The sequence below is a fragment of the Vanrija pseudolonga genome, chromosome 1, assembly GCF_020906515.1.
Source record: "Vanrija pseudolonga chromosome 1, complete sequence".
Lineage (NCBI taxonomy): Eukaryota > Fungi > Basidiomycota > Tremellomycetes > Trichosporonales > Trichosporonaceae > Vanrija > Vanrija pseudolonga.
This window is the reverse complement of record NC_085849.1, coordinates 1,128,080-1,145,762: the sequence shown is the minus strand read 5'-3', so window position 1 is coordinate 1,145,762 and position 17,683 is coordinate 1,128,080. Positions and strand designations below refer to the sequence as shown.

General features: G+C 63.3%; 9 protein-coding genes across 9 annotated transcripts; 3 read left to right on the top strand and 6 right to left on the bottom strand.

Annotated features, from left to right (window-relative positions):
• Positions 1-28: 28 nt before the first annotated feature.
• rplQ (50S ribosomal protein L17) lies at positions 29-1,366 on the bottom strand. The gene is made up of 6 exons (XM_062766887.1): positions 1,257-1,366; positions 1,117-1,201; positions 1,011-1,073; positions 520-972; positions 303-382; positions 29-245 (listed from the first exon to the last, which is right to left on the bottom strand). The coding sequence occupies exons 1-6, from the start codon at positions 1,319-1,321 to the stop codon at positions 59-61; spliced, it is 933 nt and encodes a 310-aa protein (XP_062622871.1). The 5' UTR covers positions 1,322-1,366; the 3' UTR covers positions 29-58.
• A 1,080-nt stretch (positions 1,367-2,446) lies between these two features.
• nuo-12 (Acyl carrier protein, mitochondrial) lies at positions 2,447-3,189 on the top strand (the record flags this gene model as incomplete). Its single annotated transcript, XM_062766886.1, has 3 exons — positions 2,447-2,703; positions 2,917-3,055; positions 3,092-3,189. Exons 1-3 carry the CDS (start codon positions 2,524-2,526, stop codon positions 3,187-3,189), a joined length of 417 nt encoding a protein of 138 aa, XP_062622870.1. The 5' UTR covers positions 2,447-2,523.
• A 249-nt stretch (positions 3,190-3,438) lies between these two features.
• LOC62_01G000452 (uncharacterized protein) lies at positions 3,439-5,554 on the bottom strand (the record flags this gene model as incomplete). The annotated part of the gene is made up of 6 exons (XM_062766885.1): positions 3,439-4,268; positions 4,312-4,449; positions 4,494-4,786; positions 4,823-4,930; positions 5,097-5,177; positions 5,277-5,554. 6 exons carry the CDS (start codon positions 5,552-5,554, stop codon positions 3,439-3,441), a joined length of 1,728 nt encoding a protein of 575 aa, XP_062622869.1.
• Positions 5,555-5,948: 394 nt separating this feature from the next.
• Positions 5,949-6,765, top strand: LOC62_01G000451 (uncharacterized protein). Its single transcript, XM_062766884.1, has 4 exons — positions 5,949-6,148; positions 6,188-6,277; positions 6,331-6,563; positions 6,599-6,765. Exons 1-4 carry the CDS (start codon positions 5,978-5,980, stop codon positions 6,618-6,620), a joined length of 516 nt encoding a protein of 171 aa, XP_062622868.1. The 5' UTR covers positions 5,949-5,977; the 3' UTR covers positions 6,621-6,765.
• Positions 6,766-6,817: 52 nt separating this feature from the next.
• Positions 6,818-8,059, bottom strand: DDB_G0271400 (putative sister chromatid cohesion protein DCC1; the record flags this gene model as incomplete). The annotated part of the gene is made up of 3 exons (XM_062766883.1): positions 6,818-7,189; positions 7,239-7,890; positions 7,941-8,059. The coding sequence occupies 3 exons, from the start codon at positions 8,057-8,059 to the stop codon at positions 6,818-6,820; spliced, it is 1,143 nt and encodes a 380-aa protein (XP_062622867.1).
• A 121-nt stretch (positions 8,060-8,180) lies between these two features.
• On the bottom strand, positions 8,181-9,989 carry LOC62_01G000449 (uncharacterized protein). Its single transcript, XM_062766882.1, has 5 exons — positions 9,568-9,989; positions 9,140-9,258; positions 8,840-9,060; positions 8,566-8,788; positions 8,181-8,504 (listed from the first exon to the last, which is right to left on the bottom strand). Exons 1-5 carry the CDS (start codon positions 9,705-9,707, stop codon positions 8,425-8,427), a joined length of 783 nt encoding a protein of 260 aa, XP_062622866.1. The 5' UTR covers positions 9,708-9,989; the 3' UTR covers positions 8,181-8,424.
• Positions 9,990-10,434: 445 nt separating this feature from the next.
• Positions 10,435-11,895, bottom strand: ssb2 (Replication factor A protein 2; the record flags this gene model as incomplete). Its single annotated transcript, XM_062766881.1, has 7 exons — positions 10,435-10,534; positions 10,573-10,630; positions 10,736-10,950; positions 11,077-11,379; positions 11,595-11,702; positions 11,754-11,857; positions 11,892-11,895. The coding sequence occupies 7 exons, from the start codon at positions 11,893-11,895 to the stop codon at positions 10,517-10,519; spliced, it is 810 nt and encodes a 269-aa protein (XP_062622865.1). The 3' UTR covers positions 10,435-10,516.
• A 635-nt stretch (positions 11,896-12,530) lies between these two features.
• uaY (Positive regulator of purine utilization) lies at positions 12,531-16,101 on the top strand. The gene is made up of 3 exons (XM_062766880.1): positions 12,531-13,205; positions 13,265-15,120; positions 15,167-16,101. The coding sequence occupies exons 1-3, from the start codon at positions 12,880-12,882 to the stop codon at positions 15,937-15,939; spliced, it is 2,955 nt and encodes a 984-aa protein (XP_062622864.1). The 5' UTR covers positions 12,531-12,879; the 3' UTR covers positions 15,940-16,101.
• Positions 16,102-16,153: 52 nt separating this feature from the next.
• On the bottom strand, positions 16,154-17,569 carry LOC62_01G000446 (uncharacterized protein; the record flags this gene model as incomplete). The annotated part of the gene is made up of 5 exons (XM_062766879.1): positions 16,154-16,590; positions 16,671-17,069; positions 17,120-17,222; positions 17,258-17,332; positions 17,447-17,569. The coding sequence occupies 5 exons, from the start codon at positions 17,567-17,569 to the stop codon at positions 16,154-16,156; spliced, it is 1,137 nt and encodes a 378-aa protein (XP_062622863.1).
• Positions 17,570-17,683: the final 114 nt, after the last annotated feature.

Below are 17,683 nucleotides of genomic sequence, written 5' to 3'. Positions count from 1 at the left end.
TCGAGTAAACCACAACCACCACACCCCGCAAGTGCCAACAATGCATACATGATCACGTCTAGTCAACCTCTGCCACGGGCGCCTTGTCGCCCCTACGCTCAGAAACAAACAAGGCCTCCGTGTTGCGCTTGCCCGAGTGCCGTGCGAGGGCGCCGCGGGCAAGGCCGAGACCAGTGTTGCGGACCGATATGCCGGGGAAGCGCTCTCCAGCGAGCACGCGGCGGCCCTGCAGTGGTGCTGTGAGGCTGCGGGGTGTGAGCGGGTTGGTTCGTCGAGAGAGGGCATCAACCCATGCTACTCACGAAGGCTTGTTGAAGTGGAACTCGGTCTCCTTGGTGGAGCGACGGTGTCCAACGGCGGCGGACTCAACCACGAGCTTGTCCTGGGATGATTAGCTGCTTGTCATCGATATGCAGAGGCGCATGCACTGCGTGCCCAGCGGCCTCCTTGACCAGCTAGCCGCATCGCAAGCCCGCGCCTACGGCGTGGCGCCGCGCCGCGCCACTCGCCCCAACTCACCGAGAACTCCTTGGCGAGCGCCGCAAACTCCTGCTTCCCCTTGTCACCGCGGTACTTGAGCACCTTGTTGACCGACTGCGCCGTGCGCTCCCTCAACTTCGAGGTGTCAAAGCCATCAGGCAGCGCGTCGCGGCCCTTGTAGTTGGCGAGGACGGCGCTCTCGCGCGCGGCCGCGCGCGCAGTGAGCTCAAACTTGATGTCGCGCGGGCCGTCGACGAGGCTCACGAGCGCGACAGGCGCGTAGTCTCCCGGCCGGCGGCCAAACTTCGTGATGCGCGTGTAGCCTCCCGGCCGCTCAGCGTACCGCTCCGCCAGGGTGCCGAAGACCTTGGGCAGCAGGGACGTGGACGCCTGGAACGTCTCGGGGTCCGACGTCTCGAGGTCGTAGCCTGGCGCGCGGGTCGGCGCGACGGGCTGCTCGTACGGCGAGACGGGCGTGTAGTGGTGTCCGGGCTGCGAGTTAGCGCTGAACGCGGAATTGGCCAACTCACGAAGAGGAAAGCCTGGGCTGCGCGCCTCGCGGGGTCAGTGCCGCGCTTGCCATGCGAGATGATCTGGGATATCAGTACAGTGCCCTCCACCGCAGCTTTAACACACCTTCTCGGCCAGGCGTGCCGCCTCCTTGGCCTTGGGCACGGTGGTCTTGATGACCTCGTGGTGGAGGAGGGCCGAGACGAGGTTTCTGAAAAGTGAGCCGGCGGGCGGGGTGCGTGGGTGCCGGGGGCGCTGCAACTCACCTCAGGAGCGCGGCGCGGTGGCTCGGCGTCCTCTGGAGCTTGCGCAGCTTGATGCCGTGCTTCATGGCGGGTCGCGGTGTTGTTGTTGCTGTTTCAAGTGGTCGCTCGAGCTGATCGCGATGGTGGTCAACCGACTTTTGACGAACCGACAATGTCCGTTCAAGGAGGCGCGGGAGCAAATTGGTGGAGGCGAGTTGGGTGGTGGGTGAGTGGGGTGGGGTGTGGTGTGGTGCACTATCGCCGTGGGAGGCTTGCATCGGAAGGTGAGACAACTATGCATAGGGTCTGGTGGTGGGAGTAGGTGAGTGTGCTTGGTACGGGGAGGGTACTGGTGCATCGCAGGAGGCGGGTGGCGAGCTAGCGTGGCGAGAAGGCGGCTTTCGTCCTCAGTTGGCGGCGAGTTGCACCCAGTGGGTCATGCTCAAGGGTTGATCCTGTACTGGTACAGCGCTACTGGGGGCTAGTCTAGTATACACTCGAGCCCAGTGTACAGACAAGCACCGCCAGTGCAAGATGGGTGGTCCTGCCCCCAACCCCCGCTGCATGGCCCGCCACTTCCCCGTATCCTCCTCGTCCACCCCCAACCTAACCCTTGCTTGGCTCCTCGGTGCACTGCCCCCCGACGGTGTACATGGCCTGACACCTACCAACCCACTCTCCCTCGTCTCCAGACCTGGTCGTGACGAGGAGCTGCTGCGCACGCACCCCCGCGGCGACGGCCAGCGGATGGCGGTGTCCCCGCCACGTTCTGCACGCACTGGTGCACTTCAGAGTGGCTGGTGCCTCCATCTCCCCACCTATTCTTCGGCTACTTACTGACATCGAGTTGATTTGTCCAAGCTGCCTGCATTTCTGGTTGAGTGGCCCATCGACCGCCACGAGGCATGCTGCTGCCTCACACCATCACCACTACCAGACCACAGACCACCAAGCCAGCTTTCACCATACACACGTCGATGCATACCCACCGCACCAAGCACTCACCCCCAACACACACATATGCATGCACAACGCTGCCCGCATACACCGCTTGCACCCCGCCCGTCCCCACTCATGCAGCAAGCATCCCCTCCCGCCGCACCACCCAGGGCCAAGTGCCACACTGCGGCGCTAGGCCGCATAACTCCGTGCTTACCGTCCCTCGAGTGCCCGATGACCACCGCCTGCAGTCTGGTTCGGCACTGCGACGAGGGAGCGTTCAGTCATCTCTGCTCACAAGCAAGCAAGCTAGCTAGCAGCAACACACAGTAGCAGTACCCCCAGCACAATGTTCCGCCTCGCCCTCCGTGCCGCCGCCTCGCCTGCCCGCGCCGCCGTGCTCGCGCGCCCCGCCGTCGCCGCCCGTCCCGCGTTCCGCGCCTACTCGGCCGCGGCGCTCACCAAGGACGACATTACTTCGCGTGTGCTCGACGTGCTCAAGTCGTTTGAGAAGGTCGACGCTGCCAAGGTGCGCATACCGAGCTGCGCCGGAGGCGCAGCGAGGCGGGGGTGGTCAGGCCCCCGACGGCGTGGGAAGAAACCAGAGTGACGGTGGCGCCGTTGTTGCCGAGCGCAGTGCCGCGCCGCACCCGCGGAGCTGCCCGGCGGCAACGGCTTTGCCTTCACCGCGCCTCCCTCCTGCCCGCCCTCGCCGTGTCATACCCCCACTCACACACCCCAGCTCACCCCCACTTCCACGTTCACGTCCGACCTCGGTCTCGACTCGCTGGACGCCGTCGAGGTCGTCATGGCCATCGAGGAGGAGTTTGCCATTGAGATCCCCGACGCCGAGGCCGACGCCATCAACACGGTCGACCAGGGTGGGTGCAGAGTGTGACTTCAGAGCTGACAGACAGCGATCGAGTACGTTGTCAAGGTGTGTACTGATTTGTTGTCGACTCGCGGTCCCGAGCTCCTACTGACCCCGGCGCCTTGTCCAGACCCCCGAGGGTGAGTTGTTCCACCTTTGCCGGCGCCAACTCACACCCCCAGCACATTAATGAACGCGCCGAGAGTAGTTGGCATGCAGGACTTGACATTCGGCCATTGTACTCCGTCTGGCAGACTGACGAGAAGAGCGAGAGACAGAGAGAGGGAGAGTTGGATATCGCATTGAAATGCATGGCGCCACACAAGTGTCGTCTACACAAGCTACTCGTGGACAAGTTTTACTCGCTCGGCGTCTCGGCGAGCCGGCGCTTTACTAGTCGTCGTCGACCTCGATCGCCTCGGACACCCCGCTGACCCCAGGGCTCGACCCGTTGGCAACTGGTCCACCCGTCTCGCCCACTGGCACAACCTCCTCCACCCACGTGTACCCCTTGACTTTCTTGACGCCGGGCGGAGGAACAACCTCGACGATCATGGGCTGTGGTGCGGCAGGTGGACTGGGAGGCGCCGACACGCTTCCGCTCCCCTCGCCGCCCTCGCCCGCATCGTCATACTCGTCCTCCTCGATCTCGGCTCGCCGGCTGACGCGTGCCGAGCGCCGCTCGCCTGGGATCACTGGCCGCGCCTTTGATGGCTCATACCCTCCAAAGCTCGCCTCGGCAGCGCCCCTACGGCCTCCTCGCCTGGGCGGCTCGTCGTCCTCCTGTCCTGTCAGCAAGTCAAAAGACAAACGCAAACCTACATCAACGCTGTCGTAAGTATAGTCGACCTTCTTGGTCGATCTGCGCGTCCGCGTACTGCGCAGCTCGGCTTGCTGCATGGCGCGTAACGTCGAGACGATACGCGTCCGGGCACGCTGCACGCGCAGCTCCTCCTTCTCGGCGCGAGGGATCAAGTCTTCAGCGAGCCACGTTGCGAGCTTTGCCTCGTCCTCGACACCCTTGACTTGCCGGCGGTACGCCAACAGTTCGCTTGGTTTTAACTTGCCCTTTGGCCCCGTGCCCGCCGGCTTTTCAGGCTTGGACTCGCCATGCGCGGCGTGTACTGCCTGCTGCTCCTGCAACTCGGCGCGGGTGGTTGTGATGGCGACAAAGGGGCATGGCCTCTTGAACGGGTTGCCAGACTTGTACAAACGGGCCGAGGCTGCCCGCGGTCAGGGACGTGTACTGACCGAGCTTTTACTTACAATCCAGGCTCCAGATGCGGCTTTTCCCACGGTCAAGACCGATTGGCTCGGTCTTGATAGCCGCATCAAGCTCGCCGCTACGCTTGCTGGTCGGTTCGTGCTCCTTGATGATGGCACGAATGACCTCCGAGTGCGTCACTGCCCCGTTCAGCTCTAGCCCACGCGACCTCCACTCCACTCACGTTGCCAGTCCACCAGCTGGCGGAGCAACCTTGCCCGCTCGTGCCAGTCGAGTTCAAACAGGCCGCCACCACGCGCCTCCATCTGCTTGAGCGGGTTGCGGAGAACACGGTCCTTGGGGTCCTCGCCTAGGTACCGCAAGCGGCCGAGCTCGAGACGCTCCTCGGACGGGTTGCAGCAGCCGCCACGCGCCTCCTCGTTGGGTGGCCAGGGCCTGTCCCAGACGGTAAACTCTGACGAGTTGAGGAGCATGTCTGAAATGTAGTTTGACAGATGAGATTGGATGTTTGTGCAGCTGGGGTGTCAGCGCCACATTGGCGGATCTACGTACTCGAGGTTGCGGAGGCCGGGCTTGAGATTTGCGAGGAAACGGACTAGGACGCCCTCGAGGACGTCGTCTGGCCGGTTGGCGACGGGTTCAGTGAGGCAGCGTTCAAAGCTAGATACGATCAGCGTCAGCCAAGGCCCGGAAACTGGCCAAACCACCAGTGTGGCACTTTGGCCCACCCGACGAACCGCCCCTCCGGCGGCAGCAGCACCGCGGCGGAACGTCCACCGACGATGCACCATTCCGACCAGCCCTTGTTCCGGCGACCACGACTCACTCTTCCAGACACTCGAGCCTGCGAATCTTGTCACGCAGGTTGAACTTTACAATAAACGCCCATGTGTATGCGACCTGCCAGCTGGGGTTGGCGTTAGCATTTGGTCGTGTGCATGCAGCGCGCAGGATGCGACGCGGGCCCGAGTCTAGCTCGGCCCGGGGTGCGCAGCTGCAAACTCACTCATCCTGCACGCGCTCCGGCCTCGGGGGCTCGTACGCGTGCTTGGCGAGATCGGCCTCGTGCCGGCGCTTCGCCTCCTCAAGGAAGGTTGGCGCGGCGTCGGCGGCAGCCTCGGCGCCGTCGTCGCTGCCGTCGACTTTGATCGGCGTGCCGTTGCCATTGGCGTGCTTGTGCGCGTGCCCGTTCGCGTGCGGGCTCGCCGCGGTGCTCTCGCTCGGCTCTGCTGAGCCGCGCGCTCCTGCTTCGCGCTTCACCGGAGCATCGGCGACGCGAGGCATTGGGTGGGTGGGGGGTGGATGAGCTGAGTGGAGGTCGCGCTGTGTGATGCGCGTTGTGTGTGTGTAGTAGTGGAGTGGAGCCGAAGGATGATGTGTAAGTTGTAAAGTGACAATGGACAAAGGAATGGGGATAAGAAGTGACGAGTTGGTGGTGGTAGTGCGACCCGCCGCGCGCCGACAAGGCAAGTAGTGGTCGGCGCCGTCGAAGTGGGTGAGCGGCTCGACTGGGCCATCCATCGCCAACAGCCGAACCAACCACCGCAGGACGAAAAATCACACGTCATGGTTACCCCACGGGGTCCACGTGGCGGCAGCGGGCGGCGAGTGGACGCACGACCAGCGGCGACCAGCCAGTGTTGCCACTGACGATGCGAGAATACTTACGACGCAACCTCCACTTGTGCTTCCTCCCACTCCCACACCATGTCAGTCAACACGGAAGAGCACGGCAGCAAGGCCTTTGCGCTGCTTCGGGGCGAGAAGCTCCTCACGCCCGGGTACGCGGCCGAGGTGGAGCTCCGCGTGCCAGCCACCATTGAGGGGCCGAAGCGCGTCGAGAATGCCGCGGGTCTGATCTGGATCACGAGTGAGCGGGTGAGCTAAGCGTGCGACATGGTACGAAGCTGACCCCAGTTTGTCGTCATCTCGCAGGCGCCCCAGTCCGACTCGCAGATGCGCGTGTACGACCGCCCGCCGACGCTGAGCTCGTTGGTGGTGCCGTACGTGAGTGCCTTCCGCCTTCCTTCCCGACCTCACGTTCCCCGCTCACTCCCCAGGCCACAATCAAGTCCAACGACTTCTCCGTGCCCCTCTTCTCAGCCAACCACCTCCTCGTGTCCTTCGTCCCGGACGGCACCCCGACCTCAGGGCTGCCGTCCCCCGGCCGCGGCGGCGTCATCACGGCCAAGCTCGTCGTCGGCGACGGGCAGGCGCATGCCGTGTGGAAGCGTATCGAGGCGGAGCGCGCCGCGAGCGCCGAGCGCAAGAGGCATGAAGAGGCGCTGCGTGGGTGCGCGTGGCTGGCGCTATGCTGACACCCAACAGCGCTATACACCCCCCGAGCTGACGGCGACGCGCCGCCACCTGCGTAAGAGGAAGGCCACCCACACACCACTAGACCTTGTGCCACGGTGCCACGCCGCACACACGCAGCACGCAACGCGCACCCACACAAACATATTGTACATGAGACGGATGTATGTACAGTAGACCATGCTGAATGCTGCTGCTGCGGCTCCATGCCGCTGCTCCACTACCTCCTCCCTAGCCGCTCCGCCGAGGGTGCCACCACGTCCCATCGCGCCCCTTGACAGCCCTGACAAACTTGGCCACAATCTTATCGCGCGCCTTGGTATCCCCTGCGGGGAACAGGCCGCGCAAGAACGGGATCATGTCGTCTGGCCGCCACGCGGTGCGCGTGAGGAACAGGTCGGCGAAGCGCGTGGCCGCGTCGGCGGGCAGCGCCGAGCGGGGGAAGTACGAGACCAGCTTGCCGGGGGCTGCGAACGCGCTCGGCGGGGGGTCGAACAACAAATAGTCGCCCGCTAGCAGCTGTATGTCGACGGCCGACTCGAACGCTTCCCCCGCGGCCGTCTTCCACTCGGCTACGAACTCGTCTTCTGGCCGCTTCGTGTCCTGTGTCGCGGGGTCAGCCCGGCCACACCCCATTCGCGTCCACACTTACCCCGAGGCCGACCAGCAACCCACGACCAAGCTCGCGCACCGCCGCGCTCACATCACACGTCCAGTGCGCGTCGTCGACAGCGCCAAACAGGCGCAGCACGGCCTGCGACAAGCCCTCAGCGACGTCGTGCTCCGCGAGCGCGTCGACCGCCGCCTCGGCGCGCATGCTCACGCCCACCGGCTCGTCGGAGAGCACGCCATGTGCGGTCGCGATGCCCAGCAGGATGCTCAGCAAGGGCGCGAGGTGCGCGGGGGGCAAGAGCAACATGTGTCCGTCGACCTCGACGACGTTTTGTTCCCTCAGCGCGGTAGCGAGCTCCGCGTCGCTGGCCTGGACGATGCTTTCCAGCTGCGCGCGCGTGTACCGCTTGCCCGCGGCGTCGCGCTTGCGTTTCCGACTTCCGTTGGCTGCTTCCTCGGCGCCCAAGCCCCGCCACGCGCTCTCGCGCAGCACGACGCCGACGCGCTCGACGCGCCCCGCGGCCGGGACGCACTCGAGCACCTCGTGGCAGATGTCGCGGATCGCCAGGGTACGTTCTTCGGGAGCACGGAGGATGACGAGCGAGTTGGAGATGGTCACGCTGCGCAGCGTGTACGTCTTGTCCGGCGTGCAGAGGACGCTGTCGTCGGCTGGCCGGCCTTTGATTGTCAGGCTGGGCCAACATCAGCATGGACGAGCGGGACCCCGTGGGCGACGACTTACGGCACCACCGACCCCCCCTCCACCTGCGCGAGGATCTCGGGCGGCAGCTCGAGCAGCTGGTAGCTCTCGTCGTCTTGCGTCTGCGGGAACCGCACCGTGATGTAGTCTTTTGGAAGCATTGTGTGGGTGGTGGAGAACAACAGCGCAGCCGCGGCCCGCCGGAAATCATGAAATCAGTCAATCGACGCGCGCGACGCGTCGTAATTTGCCTCCGACGCCGGCCTCCACTACGCCCCCTGCTGCACACCAATGTCACCAATACATCAATCAACATGGACCCAATAGTTCTACGGGCAAGAGAATGAGAGAAGAGATGGGGTGCACAGGCAGCGCACGCTGCGGTCTAGGAGGCTGTGCCGTCGCTCGCCCTCCACACAAGCGACGACGACGACGGCGACGGCCGAGACAGTCATGGCGGCGGGCAGCTCCCTGCTGCGCACGCAAACCCCTGCAGTCTCGACGACGTGTGGCGGTGTACGCTCTTTTACTTCCTGTACGTGCAGCACGAGATGACGTACGGGAACACGGACAGGGCGATACACGCGAACGCGACCCAGGTCAGGTCTGCGAGGGAGGTCAGCAAAGGCCACCGGAGCTGCGCCACGCGCACACCGCCACCACTCACAGAGCGAAGGCCCAGCGTTCACGTAGATGCCCAGAGGCTGGCCGTTGGTCACCTTGACCTTCTTGAGGATGCCAGAGTCTTTGGCAATGACCGATGTCCAGATGGCTGCTCCGATCATGAGGAAGAAGGCCGAGATGGTCGCACACAGCGCGGCGACGAAGAACGACAGGCGGTGCTTGATCAGGCCAAAGATGAAGGCGAGGGCAGTGAGACACGAGCCGACCTGGGTGGTGTGTTAGTGCTGTCACCATGCGGGCGGCACCACAGCACTCACAAAGATCAGGAGCGAGCCGGCGCGCGACAACGCATGGTTCCACGAGTTGTCCTTGAACGACACGGCGTCCTTGCCAATAGACGCAACAGCCTGGTCCTTGAGGTTACCCGCCGAGCTGGTGGCCGGGATGTCCGAGACCATCTGCGAGACGGGCTCGAAGGGGTAGCCGAAGATGGTCGCGTTGCAGCGACCCTGGTTCTGGTTGTTGTAGCCACACGACTCTGCGCCGGGTCAGCGGGTCGTCCACAAGCCAGCCACGCAAGGTGAGGTGGCACCCGGCACTCAGCGCTGCTAACTCACTGTACAGGCCGTAGCGGTAGTACTGGCTCAGGCCCTGCGACTGGCCCATAGGGGTGAGCGAGTTGGAGTAGAGACCCGCTGGGTCCTTGTTGATCGCGCCCTTGAGGCCGTTGCCGAACCTGATGCATGTTAGCGGGACGCGGAGGAGTCGTGTACATGGGCAGGGGAAGCAGCGGGCCGGGCCGTGGAGCGTCAAAGTTGTGCAGACGGGGTGTGTTTCCATCCATGCCCGCGCGATGTGATGCACCGCCGCCGCCAAGCCATCCCGCTGCCCCGCGCCGTCCCGCGTGCCTCGGTGGGCGGCCGGACTTCAGACCGGGACAGCGACCACACAGTGATGGGTGGCAACGGCGCTGCTGTTGCTGTCTCCGTCGTTGCCATCGTTACTGGCCCCCATGCTACCCCCCCAACCTCCCACGTGCACTCACGCTTTGAGGTTGAGCTCGACCATGTAAATGTTGTTGACGAGGGCGCCGCTCGAGATCTGGCCAATGTTGGCAAAGGCGACGAGCACCATGGCCATGAAGGACAGGACCGAGGCGCCGGCGATGCAGTGTTCTCCCCTCATGATGTGGTGTGGGGTGGGCTGGGGTTGGCGAAGTGAGGTGTGAGGTGTAGAAGAGTAGAAATTGATCGACAGTGGGCTTGAGGGAAGATTGGCCAGATGGGTGGTGGTGACTGGTGCTACTACTTGGGCCTGGGTCGGGTCTTGGTTTGATTTTGGCCGGTTGCTTGTCCAAAAGAAAGAACAAAACCGAGCTAAAGAGAGTCGAGATCCAATGTCTCAACGAGCAGCAGCGGGTGGGTGGCTGAGGCTTGCAAGCGAGCGAACGAGAGAAAGGTGAAGGAGAGTAAAGTGTAGTGATGGCGGTGAGGACGGACAGGATGGACAGAATATGGTGGCGTGTTGTGAGGCGGCCAAGAGGCGTTCCATTGACCCTGAACAGTTGCAAGAGTCAAGGCAATGCACGCACGCGTCGAGGTGCTGGGGTGGTGCCCATTCCCCGTCACACCTCACGTCCTCGGCCCTGGAAACAAACTGTGAGCTACAGTCTTTTGGGCTTTGTGGCCCATGTCTAATAGACGCTATTACGCCCTGATGCAGGGTCCACTCATTCTGGCGAGCATCAAAAGCCAGTGGTAAAAGGGTTCTCGTAAACCTCGTTCCTGACCACCCTTGTGCCGTTGCCGCCCCCAAAGCCCACCACAGCACTTCCACCACCCTGCACACACAAAGCATTCACTCTCTGCCACCCAAGCCTCCACCCATCACCGCCAGCAGAACAATACTAAACCGCACACTTCTCTTGCATACGTACATGATACAGAGTCTTCTGTCTCGTCATCGCTGATCACGCGGTCGCGCAAGACAGGTTTCTAAGCGGCCTTGATGTGCTACAACGTCAGCAGCCATCACAGCAACAACCACTCACAAGGTCGTCAATCGTCGAGAAGAGCATGCCTTCAGACATGAGGCTCTCAATTGCCTCCCTGCATACGTCAGCGACCATCACCGCCAAGATTGATCGACATGCGGGCAACCGACACACGCGGGCAGCTGACACCCCTCGAGACGTCTGCGCAGCCGCTACTCACATCACTTCCTCGCCGTTGGCCGTGCCGCACCGCCTCGACACGAGCGAGACGTGGATACCGTCGTCGTGCTCCTCGGCCGACACGACCTCCATGACCTTGCGCTGCAGAGGCGGGAGGTGGGCGTAGTCGTTTGCGGAGATGGCGGCAGGGGCCGCGGCCGCGTAGTCGCTGTGGTTGGCTCCAGCTCCTGCACCAGCACCAGCGCCGCCGGAGGCCTGTGGGGTTGACGGTCGGGGTGAGGAGGACGAGGTAGGGTAACGAGCAGAGCGAATCGCCGTGACAGATCGCACAAGAAAAAACCACACGTCAGCTCCAACCCATACCATCCACGCCCTACTCACACCATTGGGGTTGCGGAAGCTCTGGCTGACATACACAGCCTTGAGGAGGTGGTGGTACACCTCGTCGTGGTTGGTGACGGGGCGAATGTGCTGCGCCGACACATGCCTCTTGCCACCAAACACCTTGATGTTACCCGTGATGACGACGTACTTGTCCTGCTCGATGCCAGATGTCTTGCCCGCCTCGTCGTCGGCGCTATCCAGCCATTGCCTCACGTCAATGTAGCCGGTACCGTCGCCAATCTCGTACGAGACGTTGGTAGCCGTCGCCGACTGGTTGTGCACCGAGCCAACGAACTGGACCTGTGGGTGTGAGTGCGTGCGAAGTGAGGGGGAAGGGGTTGGGCGCGGGCGTGGCGTTGGTCGGAGCAGCTCTTCGACCTAAGCTCGAGGGTGGAGCGGACGCCCCTGTTCATCAAGAACGACACTGCGGGCCGAGCAAGACTAAAGGCCAGCGCCGGTACTGCCTCCGCCACCCGACCTCACCCCACGACACCAACCCCCGCGCGTCCACTCACAGCCTGAACGTCGACGCCGTCGATCTGGAAGTCCGAGTCAGGGTGCGCCTGGGCCGCGTCGATGATCTGCTTGATAGTGACGGGGCGGAGGGTCTGGTTTGCGCGGCTCTGGTCGAGCGTGTCAGCTTACAAAAGAACAGCAAAGTCTAGCAGACACACCTTCCTTCCGCCGCCGGGCGACTCCTGGCTCCCGAACGGCGAGCCGCCGGGCACGAAGCCGCCGCCGCCACCACCACCGCCGCCGTAGTATGGGTTGCCGTTGCCTACTGTCAGTAGTGTGTCGGTGCTGGTACTCACTCATTATTGGGTGCTTTTGTTTCGTTGTGGAAGTGGAGAGGTTGTTGACGAACAAACAGAACTCTGTCAGTGGCCAACGCCAGCCGTCATTTGTTGCTTTTGGAGCGCATACGCGACGCGTTTCCAAGTCCACGTGAGGTTAGTCAACCGAGAATAATAGGCGTGCCAAGGCAGTAGTGCACCTGACTGAGACTGGTCAGGGTCACCACGCAAGCCTAATTGAGTCGCCGGATGAGGCCGGTGGTGGTTGCGCCTTGGGTGCACATTGTTGTTCCGTCCCTGGCTGTTGAGACTGCCGACGGTCTGCATGCCGCGCCTGAGTCGGCCTGCTCCTCCTTCTCTTGCCCTGTCGTGCCCAGGTCGCAGCGCTGCCAAAGTGTGCAACGACAGAGAACGGCTGCTGCAACGACATGTCGTTCCGACCGACTGGCCTGTGCGTGCGTGCTCTTGGCTGCCCGCCCGCCCCTGCAAAAGAAAGGCAAGGGAAGCGAGCTAGCAACGAGTCAATCAGTCAGCCAAAACAGCCGCGTGCCGCCACTGAGAGCCGCGCAGCAGCCATTTCCTTGTTGCAGGGCTGGGCCATGCTCGGGTCAAGATAACGCCCCCCCACAACGCACAGGAGTGGGCTCATCGCTGGTAATTGCACTTTTCTCCTCTCCCACGCAGCCACACCTCGTACACATCCTCTCCATCCATCGGCAAGGGCTTGTACTCTTTTTACGTGCGACGTGAAGCAACAAGCCAAAACCTTGAACAAACTCGGCATCCCAACTTGTGAACGGTTGCGTTTCGGCCTCATCCGTCTTGGGCACCGAGTCATTCAGCACCCGCCGTCCTCACCCGGCGGCCCACCGCCCCCCCTCCTAACGCCAAAACGATCCAAGACACGGCCATCTCCATCTCGTTGCCGCCCGCCGCCCAACTTTGTGTCCTCTCCATCGGCCACTGATCCGACAGAGGTCAAGAGGCCCCATCACACACCACAACAATGAAGGTCCCAACCGAACGCAGGACGTCCTCGGACACTTCTCACTACTCGCCCTACCCCACCTCTTCAAACCTGCCCCCATCCTTCTCACAACCAGCCCCTCCCGTTCGCAGCAACAGCTCCGTCTCTCGGGGCTCGCCTTCGGCTGCTGCATCGGTCCCCGACCAGACACAGTACAAGGTCGCCCGTGCCATCTCATCATGTACCCGCTGTCGCTCGCGAAAGCAAAAATGCGACGGCAAGCTCCCGGCATGCTCGGCCTGTGAACGCGCAAAGGTCGAATGCATCGGCTTCGATGCCATTAGTAAAACGAATGTGTCACGAAAGTGAGTAGCGCCGTCGCCATTGTCGTCTAGATCATGGATGCTCATGCTCATCCCCACAGCTACTTGCATCAGCTCGAGCAGGAGGTCGCTCAGCTCAGAGCCCAGGTGGCTGCCCTCTCGACGCCGGGACAGGATCCGGTCGGCAGAACGAAGCGCGAGATTGCATCCAACGCTTCCCAGGCCATCGCAACGTTTGCTTCTCTCAACGGCAGCCTGGCCATCGACCCGGCGCTGCAGGGCCCCGATGGCGAGCCTCCTATGCGCTCACCGTGGGACTCGTCGCCGTCTGTAAACGCTCGCAGCCGGTCCGAGTATGGCTTCCCCCAGACGCCGCTCGGCGGCCACGACTCGCCCTCTGGCTCGCCTATTGTGCCCGGCGGCTCATTGCGTTCCAACCCGATCACCGCGAGCACCGGAGCCGCAGCAACGTCGCTCACCCGCATGGTCCAGGACGCTGCCCTGCGTACGGGCCACGCCATCACGGGTGCGACGCTCCTCAACTCTACCAGCACCAACGGCCCACCAAGTGTGTCGGGCTCCGTGCGCGCTGGCGAGTCTCCCAGCGACCGTGGATCCTTCGGTAAGGATTCACCGGCCGTTGGCGACCACGATCGCGAGGAGTACAACCCTTCGCCAGAGACGACTCTCACGCCGCGTTCGGCCCACCCTTCCCTCCCGGCCAATGTCCCCCATACGCGCGGCCCACCCTCCGTGTCGTCGGTCACTGGCGGCCCCGCGCCGTCCGTCTCGTCTGCAAAGTCGAGAGTGAGACGCGCATTCCATGTCCCACCGCTCCCGCCACAGCCTGCAGTGGAGCGGTTGGTCGCGGCCTATGTCGACTTTGTCGGCGTGACCGCTCCGATCATTCACATCCCGACTCTGGGCAAGCAGCTCCAGCGCATGCGCGAGGGCACAGACGTCGACGAGAGTGACGTCTTCGTCGTCATGATGGTTCTCGCGCTCAGTACGATGGCCAGCTCGCGGTTCGTCGACCCTCCAGACGAGCTGCGCGCTTGCTCTGAAGCCTTCCACGCCGAGGCATTGAAGCACCTCGACGCCGTGTTCGAGGCCCAGAGCTACATTGGCCTGCAGGCCATCTTGTTGTTGGTCTGGTACTCGCTCCTCAACCCAGACAAGGGGTCGATCTGGTTCCTCGTCGGACTCGCTACCCGCACGTGCGTCGACCTCGGCTTCCACAACTCGAACAATGCGCAAGCCGAAAAGCTCGACAACCTCGAGATCGACATGCGCCGCCGTCTCTTCTGGATCACGTACAAGATGGACCGCTTGTTGTCCCAGTCGCTCGGCAGGCCGCCGGGTATCCCCGATGGCTTCATCCACGTCCCCATGCCTGCATTGCAGCATGACGTGGACATCCACGCTGGATCATTTGGCCCTCTCACCGGCGAGGCGTGCCCCTACAAGGCTGTGTTTGCTCACACGGTCAAGCTCCGCCAGCTCCAGTCCGAGATCCTCAACAACACGTATGGTGTCAACGGCATGCCCAAGCCCAAGCCCGAGTGGTTTGATGACATGTTTGAGCGCCTCAAGGACTGGCTCGCCCGCTCGCCCGAACCTCGCGGAACGGTATCCTCCGAGGGTTACGCCATCTCGTTCCACAACTCGTGCCTGCTGCTCTTCAGGCCATCGCGTGGTAACCCCAAGCCTGGCCGTGCTGCGCTCGCGACGGTGCTTGCGAGCTCGAGCTACATCATCCGCATTTACCGCAGGATGCAGCTCAACAACAGGATCAGCTGGCTGTGGATGACGAGTCACTTCTCATTCATGGCTGGTCTATCGTTCCTCTACGCCTTCTCCAATCTCTACAGCTTGGGTGGGGGCGCCGGTGTGCCTACCTTGGATGAGGCGATGATGGACATCGAGTCGTGTCTGGCTGTTCTCGAGTCCCTTTCTCGTGAGTAGCGCGTGTGTTGAGATGACCTCAAGCTAACCCTCTCCAGCCCGCGTCCCCTCTGCCAGCGCCTGTCACGACACAATGCGCAGCGTGTCCCAGTCGCTCTTCCAGCAGCTGTCAAAGATGTCGCCGCCTCGCCACGAGGTGCCGGGTCGTTTGTCGCCAGGCGGCCGCTTCCGTGGAGCACCCATCTCCTCGTCGCGCGACGACCCCTTACCGAATGACGCGCCCTTCCCCGCTCCTCTTCCGCCCACGACCCTCCCATACGAGCTCACCTTGCTCGACAACCTGTTCCTCAACCCCATGTCGAGCCACAACAAGGCAAGCGAGTACACGAACGGTCCGAAGAGCAAGAACTGCAAGAAGGTGTGCGGCGAGAATGGCTTGAAGAATGGCGAGCCGTCGGCAGCGTCGCCCGGCATGCCGCAGTCCCTCCCCCCTGCGGCATTCCACAGCTTCGGCCCGTACGGCATTGCTGCGCAGGTCGCCTCTGGAGCCGCCGCGTCGTCGAACAATGGCCCGTCGTGGCCCGGCGGACAGACCACTGCGCAGGCAGTGGCGCTCGGCGCGACAGCGACAAGCTCGAATGCTCTCAACGAGCTCACTATCAACGGTATCTTGGGCAACGCGACGCCGACGGCCAACGGCGGTGGTGCTGCTACGCCTGGCGTCGCGACCAATGGCGTGGCTGCCGACGGCGCAGTCGTCGACCCGGCCACGACCTTTGACATCTTCTCCTTCCTCATGGACGAGGAGGGCGGTCTCGGCCAGTCGTGGAACGCGCTGGACGTGCCAGCGGATTATCCCCTGTGGAGCTAGGCGTGGTCGTAATTTGATCTAATTGAACGAAAACAAAACAGCCGACTTGGTCGGCGCAAACACAACCGCTGTGGACATTGTGTATTCTCTGGGTAGTCCGTAGCTAGCTCCTGTACGTCTCACGTAGTACGTGGTAATGTAATGCACACTAGTTTGACATGGTGGGTGGTGGTGTGGTGTGGGGTGGTACAGTACAGTTATTGTGCGTGCTATGCTACTCGTGGTCGCCATCCTCGCCCTCGGCGCCGTCCTCGGCATCATGGGCCTCGCCTCCCTCTCCCTCTCCATCTCCCTCTCCGTCCTCCTCATACTCATCGCCGTCATCATATCCGGCCCAGCCGCTGCCCTCGCCGACACCATCGCCGCCGCCCTCAATCCCGCCGATAAAGTCGTCGGCCATGCCGACGCCGGAGCTGTCCACCCCGGGACCGCCCTTCGGGCCCCTCTTTCTTCCGGGCACAGGCTGGCCAAGGCGCGCGCCCCCGCGCCCAGCCTTGCCGCCACGACTGCCGGCGCCGGTGCCGGGCCGGCGTCTGATCAGGCGCTCCTCCTGCGCGCGGGAGAGGCGCTGGCCGGGCGTGTAGGGCTTGTTCCCGCGCGCCTCGGACACGGCGTCGATGAGTTCCTTTGTCGCGTCTTTGGCAATCGTCACTGCGTGGGGCAGCGTGTCAGCACGATCGATGCAATTTGCCGCCCGCGGCCCCACTCACAACGCAGCTCGCCAAGCCCACCAGCAAAGTGGATATCGGCGATATCAGCCAGCGTGCGCACCTCGATCGCGGCGCGCGCCGCCACGCCAATGGGGCGCCCACGCCGGGGTTTGCCCTTCCCGCGGCGCGACAGCCCAGCTTCAGGCTGTGGAGCCGGCGCCGCCGGCGCCGCCGCCAGCGCAGCCTGCGCGACCTCTGGCGAGGTCTCCGGCTTGACGGCCTCGAGCGGCGCCTCCTCCTCGTCCACGTCCATAGGGAGCGGCTCCTCCCCCGGGATCGGTACATCCTCGATCACGACGACTGGGTCGGCCGCTGGCCCGCGGTACGTCGGGCGCGGGGCGAGCGTGATGCCTCTGAACTCTATGCGCTTGCGGGTCGTGTGGATCGGCGTGTAGTGCACGTTCTGGGCGTCTTCCCCGCCTGGACGCGCGCGTGAGCGGTGGGTTTCAAGCGGCTGACATTGTACCCACCTCGGATGACGTCGAACAGCACCTCGTCGCCTATTAACCCCGTCACCTTGCCCTGGAAGACGTGCTCGCCGACCTTGAGGAACGGCATGGACGTGTCCATGCCCTGGCGGGTTAGCGGAGCTGAGTAGTGCCACCCACAATGAGCTGGTACGCCGCTTCGGTCTGCAGCGTGCGGCCGTCCATCGCCGTGCCGAGGTCCATGACGACGTACTCCTGGGGGAGTTGTTAGCTGGAGCCGCGGTGTAAGGGGTGTGAGATCGGCAAGCGCGACGAGCTCATCGTCGCTAGATGCTCGCTGCTCGCCGCGTCGCACTTGCTCGCACTCACCTCCTCGTCCTCCTCGTACTCATCGTCGTCGATATCGTCAAACGACTCGACCGTCTTCCACCCCGTGCCGAGGAGCGTGCGCCCCGACTCGAGCGTCTTGGTGAGGCCTATTAAGTCTGTCATGGCGGTGTGGGCGAGTGACAGTCCAACGATATGACCAGTTGCGTCAGAGTTGTTGTTGCAGCCAACTATGTCAACTTAATCTGCTCCCGTCGGCCTCACTTGCCGTCGCTATAG